The sequence below is a fragment of the Brassica napus genome, chromosome C7, assembly GCF_020379485.1.
Source record: "Brassica napus cultivar Da-Ae chromosome C7, Da-Ae, whole genome shotgun sequence".
Classification (NCBI taxonomy): Eukaryota; Viridiplantae; Streptophyta; class Magnoliopsida; order Brassicales; family Brassicaceae; genus Brassica; species Brassica napus.
The window spans coordinates 47,783,923-47,796,743 of record NC_063450.1 but is presented as its reverse complement, the minus strand read 5'-3'; the positions used below and the strand labels follow the sequence as shown (position 1 = coordinate 47,796,743).

Sequence of the window (12,821 nt, the reverse complement as noted above, 5' to 3'; positions counted from 1 at the left end):
ACACACTCTAATAGCTCATACAACAAACAAACAAAAAAACTACATACATTTTGTGATATTTTCTCCCTTCACTGAATCATTTCATTTTGAATAGCAAATTAGTATAAATATACTTATAGACACGCATATATATAGTGGGGGCTTCCAATAACCTATGATTAGGGTTAATGGCAATAGAAACGATCAGACAGTTTTGATTGAATCAATCACTACTATTCATCTGATATTTTAAGTTTTTGGTCTAAGTTATTCAGAGAGAATTATTCCAATTAAAACAGATCATATGAATCTATAAAAACAAACTCATAAAGAAAGAGAGCATAAATTTAGATTACCTATTGAAAAGATTTATATGAAAAATTATCAAGTACTGGACGACTAATTAGGAGTAGACGAAGAGTTTGCAACATCCTTCTTGACAACAACTGCGTCGTTTTTGATCTTTCTCCTCTTCTTCTTCCTGTACGGAATCCCACGAGCCTTGGCTTGAGACTCTCTCACTTCCCTCAAGTGAACTCGGATCGACCCGTTTGCAAACGGGTTAGTATCAGGTGACCCGCCACCGTGTTCTTCGTAAGCAGCTCTCAATCGTCCGATCAAAGCATCTAAGCTTCCCCAAGCTTGTTTGAGAGGACACGTGCACGGTCCTGGTGGATCGGGTTGTCCGAAGAAGACACAAGCTTGTTGATGTACTTTGGTTTTACCAAACTGATCTAAGTACCTGAGGAAGCATAGCACGTGCGTGTAATCGAACTGGGACATCAACAACGGTGGATTCTGCGATTTTAGGTATTGGATGAACGTGTTCCAATCACGGCGTTTCTGTGACTCGTAGCGGCTGAGCGGTTGCTGCGGTTGCAGTTGAGGAGGAAGCGGTTGCTTCTGGTGGCTGGAGGAAGAAGATGGATGTTCCGGTGGATCTTTCGTCGTCGATATGCGATGATCCGAAGACATTATTAGGGGTTTTTTCTTCTTCTTGTTTTGGTATTATCTATATTCTATTTGATTTATGAGCAAATTGAAGGCTTAAAAGCGACAATAAAGTAAAGGCAAGAAAGAGATGCGTACTGAGAAATAATGGAACAATGAGAGAAAAATATAGAAGTATTTACGAAAATTACCAATATGTATAAAGTGGCGATAATTTGTATTCATTTTCATGCGAATACGCAAACCATTATCTTATTTTATTTGAATACCATGCATGATATCCAGGACTGATGATATCACTAACTTATTTAATTAGAATATATATTTTTGTAAGAAACAATTGTTTTGTTTCACATAGGGTGTCTTTACCGGAACTGAAAATATCAAATATACCACACTGTTCATTTTCTTCTGTATGCACTATTGCAACTAAGTAATGATAACTGTTTTGACATAATACAAATTTATAGGAAATTAGTAAGTATCTCTAATCCAAAAAATTGAAATAACTGTAAAGCAGACTGCAGACACTTGTAAATGAGATTTACATCTTAATTACTCATTTTAATTTCTTAGATAATGCGAACTAAAGCTTTATCGTTTTAGAAACACCAGATATCTATCTATATATATCTTAATGATCATTCTATCTAGTCTGACAAATGAAGAAAATCTATTAAACGAATTACTATCCTTTTTCATATACTACTTTATAGAGGTTTCATTTTGTTGTAGTTATGTTCACACGTTACTTTCTTTGTCATCATCCTACAAAATAGTAATGCACACAAAACAATTCAAATATCGACTTTGTAATAATATATACAACTTCTTTTTTTTAAACGTCTGAACTCAATTAAGAGGGGATAACCAATATTCGTACGAAATCAAAATGATGAAAAACAAACGGAAACAAGGATAAAGCACAAACACCAACAGAATGATCTTAAGGGAAAGATTTAGCAAACGTTGGAGATGGCTTCTTCTTGAATCCTGTTGTGAAGCCAGACTGGGCCTCCAAGGGCAAGGTAAGAGTGAAACCTTCCATCCTGAGTTACACTTCTTGCAATGTCTCGTGCAATGGAATTTGAATAAGTTGACTTCTGTTCAAAAGTCACCGAATCGAATCCAGAGCACACCTCCTTAATCTTATCAAGTAAATGACGATATCTTGGTCATGCTATAGCGTTAGAGATCGCTTGAAAGGCATCATGGGAGTCGATTCCCAAAACCACATCTCTGAAACCCATATCATGTATACTCTGAAGCGCCCAGCAGATACATATAAGCTCTGCAAATAATCTATACCAAGAGGGAGTGAAAGCATCTCTTGAGTGGAACAGAACATTACCCTGGTGATCTCTCAGAATCCATGCAGCGCCTACCATAGCAGTCGCATTCCTCCAACTTGCATTCACGTTGCATTTAATATATACAACTTAATACGCATTATTATTATTTTAAGAAAAAAGAGAATATATATTGAAGGAACCCGTGAAAAGGTGCTCTCGCTCTTTTTTATATACTTTCTCCGTATCATTTTAAATGATATTTATAATTTATAATTTTGTTTTATAAAAGTTGTGATCAATTAAAAAATATTATATTTTTTTATTGGTTAAACTAGTTTTGTTTAATGCTGCTTTTATGTAACTAAAATAAAACTATATAAAATTTTGTATTTTTTTTAATTTTTGTGCAAAAACTTTAAACGCCGTTTAAAATAATACTGAAGAAGTACAATTTTGTTAATTATCTATTGGTCACTGATGGGGCTATTACGCACTGTTATGATATCCTCTTTCTTATGATATACTCTTCTTTTAAAATTTCTTAAGAATTATTTGTTTAAGCTATCCATTGTACGACATCAACCCAAATCAATCATTAGTGGTTTTAATAAGAATTATTAATTAATTTCTCCAACTTGCTTAGTTTAGTGGCTATTGTTGAATCATATATTAGCCTATTATAACTTTATGTATAAGATATAGATTTCAAAACAATAATATTTGTTACAGTAATAATGTAGATGGATGATGATGACCGTATTTGTCATCAGGGGCGGACCCAGCAAATTATAAAACATGGAGCACATAATGAAAGAAAGACTAAATGTAAAGATATATAAATATTTTACATAGGGCACATAATGTAATAACCATATAAAATAAGGGTATTTACCTAAATCTTGAACAAAAATCTTTAAAAAATAAAAAAATAAAGTGTGACACGTGCCACACCCTCACCTTACCAGGGTCCGCCCCTGCTCGTCATCATCGTTACTCGTAGCAATTATCAATAACACTATATTAGTGAATACTAATTAAACATATTATTTTCAGAAGATTTCAAAGATATTTCGTTTTTTTCTGGAACAACTATTCCGTTTTTTTTGTGTGATTAGTACAAATGTACGTTTCATATACCGATATACGTAATTACGTATAACTGTAGTGTTATCATACAAATATGAAGTATATAGTGAGTTTTTTTGATAACTCTGGTATCTGGGCAGCCACATTCCCAACTATCCCCGAAAGGGGTCCAGCGCCCCAACGGAAGGGATGTTAATCTGTTGTGGCCAAAGCTCGAATCCGGGTGGCGGGCAGTACAGATGTATTTCCTTTCTTGGTTAAGTATATAGTGAGTTCGTATTCATATATTATACATTAGCAAAAAACTAAAACAACACATCTCTTACGATGCAGTGAGTAATTAATAAACAAGAATATTCAAAATCGAATGTAAAACGGACAAAAAAACACGATGCAGTGAGTAATTAATAAACAAGAATATTCAAAATTGAATGTAAAACGGACAAAAAACTTTGGTGTTTCATTTTGGTATACTTTATTATTGTTACGATAGAAATTATTGTCACTATTACATGTAAATACATGCTCATGAATTGAAAATTTTAAAGCTAAAGTAATAAATTAAATAAAATAGTTAATACAAGTTGGCTTAATTGATATATGCATATAATAGACACTCCAATTGGAAAATGAGTAATAGAAATTTGGTGTTGGCATAAAAAAACTATGGCTTGGTCCCGCACAAGAAGTAATTTCACTGAATAATTTCGAAGACATAAATACCTAAAAAGCATGAAAATAACGAAATAAAAGAGAAGACATAATAATTAAAGACAAGCATATTATTAATTTGATACACACATTTAGTACCATTTGTCGGGAATAAGAACCTGGCAACCGGTGAAAGATTAAATTCCGGTGACAGAAGAAGAGGAAGCCGACGGAGAAACCCTAAAAAGCATTGTTGGACAAGATTTTGTAAGAGAAGATCTTGTGTGGGGCAATATATCTTCCGATATACTTTTGTTAACATCAACAAACTTCCACTCGATACAAAAAGACAAACAAATAAAAAAATTCACGTGGGACTTGGTCCATATGTTTTTTCACCTGAGATCATTTTTATGATATTATTTGGCAACTGTAACTTTTGTGTTTCTAGTTTTGTTAGATGCTAAAAGCATGAAAACAATTGAAGACCGTTTGTGTTAGTATAGTGCCAAATGTTTTCCTTATGTTAACAAGCAAAAAAGAACACAATCGATGGAGAAGCGCAGTCAAAGTTAATGTTTTAAATCCATACACATGTCTGTGGAAACAGCTTATCAAGAAATAACAAAGAAATGTTTTTAGTTTATTTTTGACAAAGGAGAAATGTCGTTAGATTAAATATTTAATTTAAAGTAATTCAAATTAATTCAATCAAGGAACTTTTTGGAATTCTTCAAGACATCCTCAACTTGACTTGTGATCTCTCTAATTTCTCTTTTAAGCAAATTTCAAGGTCAGACAATGTTCCAGCAGATACTCTTGCAAAAAGAGCTCTGTTTGGTCTCTTTCATGTTGTGTAAGAACTCCCTCTTTTAATTAATACAATTGTCGTTCAAAAAAAAAAATTAAAAAGTAATTCGAAAATGATTCGGCGAGTCGTTGATACTGAATATTTTAGTTTTGTTTAGGCTAATTAGAAAAAACTATTGAAATGAATATATGTGATTCCATGCAAAGGACTAGTTTTTTTTTTATTATGTTGATAATAGCAAAGATTTTTCTTTTGGAAAGTTAAGTTGGGTTTGGTAATGTAAAAATGCAAATTACTACAATATGTAAACTAATAATCGTAAAGAAACTAGGTCCAATTGCTCCGGGTTAAACAAAAAATAATTTGACAAAATACATAAATACTAATATAAAATTTTGGAAAGAAAACAAATTTGTAGAGCCAAGACACTTTAAAAAAAATTGTAAACGTTCCATGTTATGTGATTACAACATTTCAAAATCTCAAATTACAATTATATATGTTTTGTTGTTCATCATCGAGGAAAAAAATCCATCTCTTTGTTAAGTTGTTTCTCTCACACAAAATAAAAATAAAATGACTTGTAAGAGATATTATTTTTGTTGTTGTTGAACCTAAAATTTTCTAAAATCAATGGAGATTTTAGACTGTACAAATAGTCTATCGTAGCACTTCGGGAATGAATTATAGTACAAACTCTATAAATTAATACTTGATAAAGTAATAAATACTATAAATTAATAAATTTCTCTGATCCAATGTTGGATCAGTGTAAAATATGACACTATTCGATAAAATAATAAGATAATAATATTTAGAAAATTCTTTGGTAATATAATATACGGTCACATTAAAATCATAAAATAATAATTATCATACATATAAATTTTATGTAAACATATAAAATTTCTTTTATTGTCTATTTTTCTTCAAAACGAATTTTATCTCTAATTTTACTTTTAATTTTATTGAATTACATATAAAAGTAAATTTGTATTATATAATATGTATTCATCATGCATAAGCTATATCAATACTCTAATAAAAATAGTTAAAATTCAAATCTATAAAATCTAACTAATATATAATATCACAAAATAAATATTCTTTTTATTTTCTACACAAAATATTTTTTTTTTAAATAAAAAATCTCAAAAAAAAATTCTTTTAAATTAATAACTCTATAGATTAATAAATTTTCGTAGTCCCAGCATTGTCAATTTATAGAGTTTTGACTGTAAGCTGAACCTTGGACTTGCGCCATCTAAACCTCCAGTTTTTGCTGAACAAAAAGCTAACATATATTGAACGAGAACAACCAAGCTAGTGTTCTTGGTACAAGAGGAATCATCGAGCAAATCAGTTCAACTGCAAATAGCTAACTTCCATTACGTCTCAACAACGAAGCAGCATGCTAAAGTCATTCTAATGGATCTCTCTCACTTTCAGAGCACTGCAACATCATTCGAAGTCTTTGCCTTAAGTCACAAATAACTCATGGCTGGGTTTCATGGAAACTCTGCTTCAACTAGCAAATATGAGTCCATACTAACTACTGGCTATGGTACCCGTCCGTGATTGGCCACCTAATTAACCAAAAAGCAGTCCGAGTAACGAAGCAAACTCAAACGTTGTTCTGAAGTAAACGCAAACTGAACCCGTTGGGTACTTATAGCAAAACATTATCATTTGCATTAGTCGCAGATCAAGAGCCTCATGAGAGAGACACACTATATGTATATGATGATAATTTAATTTGCTGCTTGAAAAAATATAATAAATATAGAATTGCCGCATTTTTGTATTTTTATCAAATTACTTTTTCTGTATACAAGAAAGCAAATAATACATGACAGTTAAATAACGATCTTGAATTGGTACAAGTCGTCATCATATTTAGAAGATGACGTCAGGGACGATTCCAAGCTCCTTAAATGCGGCGGGACAATCAGCTAACGGCGTCTTAACCATGAAACCAAGGGGGTTAACGATACGTGTCTCGTGTGAGACGATACCGTCATTCGCGGTCAGACTAACCTTAGCGGCGTTACGTAGGTAAGCCTCTGTGCTGACGTCGCTGCAACCACTGTCTGGTGATTGGAGGAGCACGAGCTCGCAGACTTCCTCCTCGTGGTCACCGGTGACTTCCATTTTGTAGCTTCCTGATTTGTCCGTCACGGCTTCTTTAGTCAACGTTACAGTTCCGTTTGTTCTACTCCTGCACTCTAGCTTCACTTTCGCACCTTCACCCACCAAAACAAAAACGAAACAATCCAATTATAGAAAGATGAGTAGTAGTCCGTTTATGAAATATAATATTTTACAAAATAAAATTTTCAATGTTTTCAATGCATTTTATGAGTAAATTATAAATTTCAAATTTTCATGTTTTTTTTCTTTATATGCAAACACATACAAAACATTTAATTTTAGGAGTATTTAATAAGAAAAATAAAATTAAACAATAAACAGCTAATTTTATTTTTCTAAGAAAAAAAATATAAATTATTTATTTAAACATATTGCAACCAAGATACAAATAATTTACAGAATACAAATAATTATAAACATAAAGTTTAAGAAATTTTACACTAAAATTTGAAAATATCATTGAGTATAATTTTAAAAAAAAATCTTTCTTAAAATGTCAAATAATAAAAAAGAACAAGTATTGTTTATTTGGGTTTCGACAAATAATATACCTTCAAGGAATTGGCTGAGGCGGGTAACGAATTGGACACGGCAAGTGTCACAGTAAACCGATCCCTGGATTTGGAAACTGTCAAAGTCGTCGGCGTCAGCGTTGGCAACGCCGGCGAGAGAGGACAGGCACACGGCCGAGACAAAGAAGAAGAAGATGGCTTTGGTCGCCATTTGTTTTGAAAATGTTAAAGATTCTGATCTTGTTTACTACCTCTTCTCTCTTATTACCGTTTTCTTTGTTGAAAATGTTTTAGAGAAGAGGACAACTAATTCACAAGATCCACAAAGTTGTGTGTTTATACAACATAAACCATTTGTTATTTTTAGCTTATTAAAATTGTTTATTTGTTAAATTAACTAATTGTTTCTTGAAAAAAAAAACAATAATGAGGGTTGGTAAGTTCTTCTAATAAGAGCCTATAGTTTCCAAATGTGTCATTCCTTTGACTCCCTCTCTTTTCTCTCTTTGATTCTTCCCCTAAAATTAGAAAGACACAGATATGTTTGAATATAATATAGTTTTACTATTAAACGTTGTTGGATTTACAAAAAAAAAACACACATCAGATGTCATGTTCAATATACTATATAGTAAGGCTTAGTAATGATTTTTATTGTAACCATAAGCTATCCAAGAATTTTTATAAAGAATCTAACGCACGTACCATTCTGAATCAAGGTAGCTTGGTTCCTGGTCAGGACATGGCAAACATCGAACCACTATTAGACTGATAGACTCCATGACATGTCGGATAAGCTCACTCGTCGTGGCTTTTTCTTTTCTCCTTTTGTTTCTTCCTGTTTCGTGTTCTGAGTTTCTGATCCGGAAACGTTTGCGCATCTTGGTTGATATTTTGCAGGAACTACTTTACCGTATTTGATCCGAACTCGTAGGAAACTGCCAGTTTACTACAGCTACGCTCTCTATAACGAGGATTTCATTGGATATTCATCTTTCGATGGTACGTATACTATTACTAACTCACTCTTATGATAACCTTAGTACATGTTCATAAGCTCAACTTTCTTATAAATGGAGAGAGTGATGACGATGACTCATCATCAAAGGCTGTTGAACCCTTCTCTTTGGAGAAAGGCAATGAGAGCAATGCAAGTTTATCTGAAACGGATGGTAACTAGTTTGTTCTTTATATGTAGTTCTTCTTCGTCAATTCAGTCTATGGAAGTCTAATGTGTTTGATGAATTTGGCAGGTGTATCAACGCTGAGTGATGAGGAAGGAATACGTGGTCGTGGACAATGTTGAAGTTTTGCCCAATTCTAAAACAGAGACGGTATGAACAATTCAAATGGTCTGTATCTTTGTTTCTCATGAACTTTTGCATGTATTTTGTCTAGCTATTGTATGTTTGAAGTTTAAGTTAATGAAATGAAAGGTTGCACAAAAAAAAAAAAAACTTTCGCATGTATTTGATTATATACATTTTCTTCTTACACTACTGTCTTTGTTTTATCAGATGGTACTCTCAAAAGATACAGGAGCCGACAGTGATGCTTGATTGGTCGTGTAAAATTGAATCTGCAAGTTTAAGTTTATTTCTGTCTCATGCTTTATGGACCGTTGACACTTTTGTGAAGCTTTCTTTTATCATCAGTACAAATGATAAGATGGTTTTCAGCAAGAGTTTCGTATATTCACATAATTTATCTGTCTTTAAGGAGAACAAGAAAAAAAAAACAAATTTAATAGAGAAAATGACGAAAAATAACAATGATGTGAATATATATCTATATGAAGCTAAGATTGCTTCAACATGAGCTTATGTTGATGTGTTTGGCTTTGACATTGAATATGACATGATCTCGCTTTATCTCTTAGCTCTTGAAATGCCCTCATTGTCTCTGCATCAAATCCTCCTGCGAACTGAACACCAAAAGGACAAAAACAGACAGTAAGAGATAACCAAAGTGTTGTAAGTTTGTAACATTAACAGAAGATGATCAAATGTCTTTTGCTTCACCTGGTGAACACGGAACGCGAATTTGACGCCTTGAACTATAAGCTCCTCTTCTTCAGGGCCACCGCCTCCAATGGCTTCGAGCTCTGCAGATACTCTCTTCATATACTTCATCGCTAGTTTCACAGACGCCAATTTAATCTGAAAATCACATATATAAACGCTACACACTTAATATAAACTTCCATTATCTTACCATTTTCCAAAGTCCCTATTTGCCCATAATTAGTTTTAAGTTACAGAATATACAGTAAGAACACACTACACGCAACATTAAGACTTTAAAGAGTAGTCATGTGAGAATCTGATTCCATTCTCTATTGCTTTGTTTATCTATTCCCTTTATAATGAATGATATAATAAAACTGAACATCCAAATGTCAAAAAACAAACAATGGAAGCAGACAAGAAGATACAATCTTGAAATTCACAGGCGTGCACATAGGAAAACACCAAATACATTAAAGTAACACACTCCATTCAACTTAGATTTGTTCCACATTTACTCACATTTATATATTTGTCATGTAGTGCAATAATAGTTATTACCATGTAAACAAGCAAAACACGCAATAATAGAGTGAAGACAGTAATCAAACCAATCTCCTGCCATTGCCAGAAACAATTGACTTTTTTTATCAGAAACTGGGGACCATGTAGAATTGTTGTTTCTATCTAAGTATTGTCTTCTTCATTCATCACTACTCCAATCAAAGTGTAATAAAATAGCCAAGTAATGATGACCACAAGTAAACTAGACTAACCAGACCATTAAGCTAAACCAAGATTAATGTTGCTGGACCTGACTAGTAATGCCGGTTTCGAGCATCCAATCAACCGGAATCTGGAAAGTCTTGAACTTTGTCGCCGATGATTCCTTCATCCTCGACAGACTATACACACCATGCTCTAACCTTCAAAACCCACAAAAGAGATTTAGTTAATTGTCTTAAAATTTGAACACGAATTGAAAAAAAAAACGATTGGATTTTTTTTATTTATACTTTTCGAACAGAGCTTGCATTTTCTTGAGAGCAGAGCAAGAAGGCTGACGAGGATCTTCCCGGAAACGAGAAGCTTCCGATACGAGTTTCTTCAGATCGAAGTAACAAAAGGCTGCTTCACGTAAAGCGTCTGCTTTTTGCTCCGGCCATTCGAAGTGTTTCAACACCGCTCTCTCGTCGACCAGGTATGAGAGTTCGTCGTCGAGCCATTTCACGAAAGGCACCACGTCTTGTATGTCTGAAAACGCTGCGTTTTCGACTTCTTTGATCAGGAACTTTATGAAGTCTCCTTGCGTTTCTACGTCGGTTTTTATCTGCAAATGATCGGTTTAAATTTAAAACCAAACCGGTTAGTTCTCACTGACGCAAGACAAAAAGAGAAGCTAAACCGTAATCAGTTGAGTTAACTGGGTAAAGAGGATTTTACCGCGAGTAGATAAACCGATCGGTTTTCGATTTCTCCGATCATGTCTCTGGCGTTTGAGCTAGCGAGTACCGCCTCTGCGGCGGCGTTTCCACCGCCGGTGGAATCTCTTCTCGAGTTGGTGGAGTCTCTTCGCATCAACGAGTGGTAAAACTCGACAACTTCCGGTACTCTTCTTACTTTCGCCGACGCTATGTTTAAACTCTTCGGCGGCGGCGGTGGTGGAGGCGGAGGCGGAGCTTTGGAAACGGACGGAGGATGTTGCGGTGGAGGCGGTGGTGGAGGAGGAGGAGGGGCTTTGGAAACGGACGGAGGATGTTGCGCTGGAGGCGGTGGTGGAGGAGGTGGATTCGTTCTCCGCGGCGGAGGATCAGCTCTTTTCTCCGTGGACTCGCTGCATGAAAATGACCGTTGAGGCGGTGGTTTAGGGACTCTGGGAACCCTAGATCTGACGGTTGAGATTGATGACACGTGGAGTTCCTCGATCGTAACGGTCTTGATGTCCTCTTGGTTCGGAACCGGGTCGGGGGGGTCGGGTATGTTTCTCATCGACCCGACCCGTTTCAAACTCCTGATCAGACTCGATTTCGCCGACACATCCACTAAACCCTGAAACCTCTGAGAGACCGAGAGCGCGTGGTCGTCACTCTCCCTCAGCGACGAGACGAGTCTCCGTAGCTCCGCCGTCTCCGCCTCCATCTCCTTCTCCCTCCTCTCGCTCTCTATCCTCAGCTCATCGCTCCTTTCGACTTCTCGCCGCAATCTCTCGTTCTCCTCCGCTAATCTCGCCGTCTCTTTCCTCGACTCCTCGATTTCGCCGTTCTTCTCCGCGATCTGCGACTCGAGCAGCGGGATAACGGAGACGGATTCCTTGAGTAGCTTGAGCTCGAGAACCTCCGTCTTTAACCGAGCTTCTCTCTCGCGAAGCTCTTCCACTTGACGACGAAGGTCGGAAATGACGCTGTTTTGGTCGGAACGAGAGGAAGCATTGTGTACTTGAGCTGAAGCGCGTGGGAAGTAAACGCCGAAGGAGCGGGTGAAACCGGTTTTCTGATTAGAAGGGGGATTTGACGGTTTACCAGCAGAACTGGAAGTCGGTTTAAGCAGCGGAGGAGGCTGAGGGGGAAGAGGAAGTGGAGGAGGAGAAGTCATGTCCTTTGGTTTGCTTGAAGGAGATTTGTGAAAACCCATGGTTACACGGACCTTACCAGCCACCATTGATGATGATGATGATGATGATGATGATGATGAGGCAGAAAGCTTCAAAATTCTAGAGAGAGGGAGTGATTGTGATGACTGATTAGATCAAGAAGAAGAGATGAGAGGATAAAATATAGTTTTTTTTCTTTAAATAAATAAATTGGTCAAAATGCTTTACCTTTTTCGACCGTTGGAAGAATAATTGTATACTTAGCAATATGAAATTGAAACTATGCTTTATATTAATTTGATGTAGTGAGTGTTACACTTGCACGTATAACGAGGACGTTCTTCGGTTCATCTTAGATTCAAATTTTGAAAAGAAGGAAAGAAGAACAACCCTTTTTAAGGCTTTTGGTAAGGTGTCTTGTTTCTTTTCTTTATCTGCCTTTGTCTTATGACAACTTTAATTTTTCATTGGCAATAATACTGAGATCGGTAGCATCATCTTGGCAATATGTATACTACATGTGTGCACTTGGAGGTAGAAACAATGTGAGAACAGAGCTGTGTTTGATGCTGACTTCTACTAGCATTGCTTTCTCAGCAAAAATCTAATTGCTTTTTCCCTTTTTGTATTTTAATCAAGAACAATACTTAGGTTTATCCAAAATTCACCGCATTCTTAATAGCCAACCAAAATGCCATGTATGAATAGTTTAAAAAGACAATAAAAATTAAAAATTAAATTGCTGAAAAAAAACAACACCGACATTAATTAGCGCCTTCTGTAAAATTTTAA

At 35.2% G+C, this 12,821-nt stretch overlaps 3 protein-coding genes across 4 annotated transcripts; all 3 read right to left on the bottom strand.

The window, feature by feature from the left end:
* Positions 1-224: 224 nt before the first annotated feature.
* LOC125590038 (protein LIGHT-DEPENDENT SHORT HYPOCOTYLS 9-like) lies at positions 225-1,124 on the bottom strand. Its single transcript, XM_048762949.1, has one exon. The coding sequence runs from the start codon at positions 952-954 to the stop codon at positions 379-381; it is 576 nt and encodes a 191-aa protein (XP_048618906.1). The 5' UTR covers positions 955-1,124; the 3' UTR covers positions 225-378.
* Positions 1,125-6,493: 5,369 nt separating this feature from the next.
* On the bottom strand, positions 6,494-7,926 carry LOC106409953 (pollen-specific protein-like At4g18596). The gene is made up of 2 exons (XM_013850486.3): positions 7,473-7,926; positions 6,494-7,013 (listed from the first exon to the last, which is right to left on the bottom strand). Exons 1-2 carry the CDS (start codon positions 7,642-7,644, stop codon positions 6,667-6,669), a joined length of 519 nt encoding a protein of 172 aa, XP_013705940.1. The 5' UTR covers positions 7,645-7,926; the 3' UTR covers positions 6,494-6,666.
* A 1,176-nt stretch (positions 7,927-9,102) lies between these two features.
* Positions 9,103-12,511, bottom strand: LOC106411043 (protein CHUP1, chloroplastic-like). 2 transcript variants are annotated; one of them, XM_013851718.3, is made up of 6 exons: positions 12,258-12,511; positions 10,883-12,149; positions 10,456-10,769; positions 10,254-10,365; positions 9,455-9,592; positions 9,103-9,357 (listed from the first exon to the last, which is right to left on the bottom strand). In XM_013851718.3, the coding sequence occupies exons 2-6, from the start codon at positions 12,095-12,097 to the stop codon at positions 9,232-9,234; spliced, it is 1,905 nt and encodes a 634-aa protein (XP_013707172.2). In that variant the 5' UTR covers positions 12,098-12,149; positions 12,258-12,511; the 3' UTR covers positions 9,103-9,231. The 2 variants fall into 2 exon arrangements, with proteins under 2 accessions (XP_013707172.2, XP_013707170.2); XM_013851716.3 differs by having other exon boundaries at positions 10,883-12,175; positions 12,258-12,506.
* Between the last annotated feature and the right edge of the window lie 310 nt (positions 12,512-12,821).

What these genes read in the sequence shown, in the direction of transcription:
- LOC106411043 (XM_013851718.3), bottom strand. Translation starts at nt 12,097, where the DNA reads ATGGTGGCTGGTAAGGTCCGTGTAACCATGGGTTTTCACAAATCTCCT. An exon ending in GATCGGTTTATCTACTCGCG is followed by an intron (nt 10,770 to 10,882) that starts GTAAAATCCTCT and finishes GATCATTTGCAG; the next exon opens with ATAAAAACCGACGTAGAAAC. An exon ending in AAACCGGCATTACTAGTCAG is followed by an intron (nt 9,593 to 10,253) that starts GTCCAGCAACAT and finishes TGTGATTTTCAG; the next exon opens with ATTAAATTGGCGTCTGTGAA.
- LOC125590038 (XM_048762949.1), bottom strand. Translation starts at nt 954, where the DNA reads ATGTCTTCGGATCATCGCATATCGACGACGAAAGATCCACCGGAACAT.
- LOC106409953 (XM_013850486.3), bottom strand. Translation starts at nt 7,644, where the DNA reads ATGGCGACCAAAGCCATCTTCTTCTTCTTTGTCTCGGCCGTGTGCCTG. An exon ending in CCTCAGCCAATTCCTTGAAG is followed by an intron (nt 7,014 to 7,472) that starts GTATATTATTTG and finishes TGGTGGGTGAAG; the next exon opens with GTGCGAAAGTGAAGCTAGAG.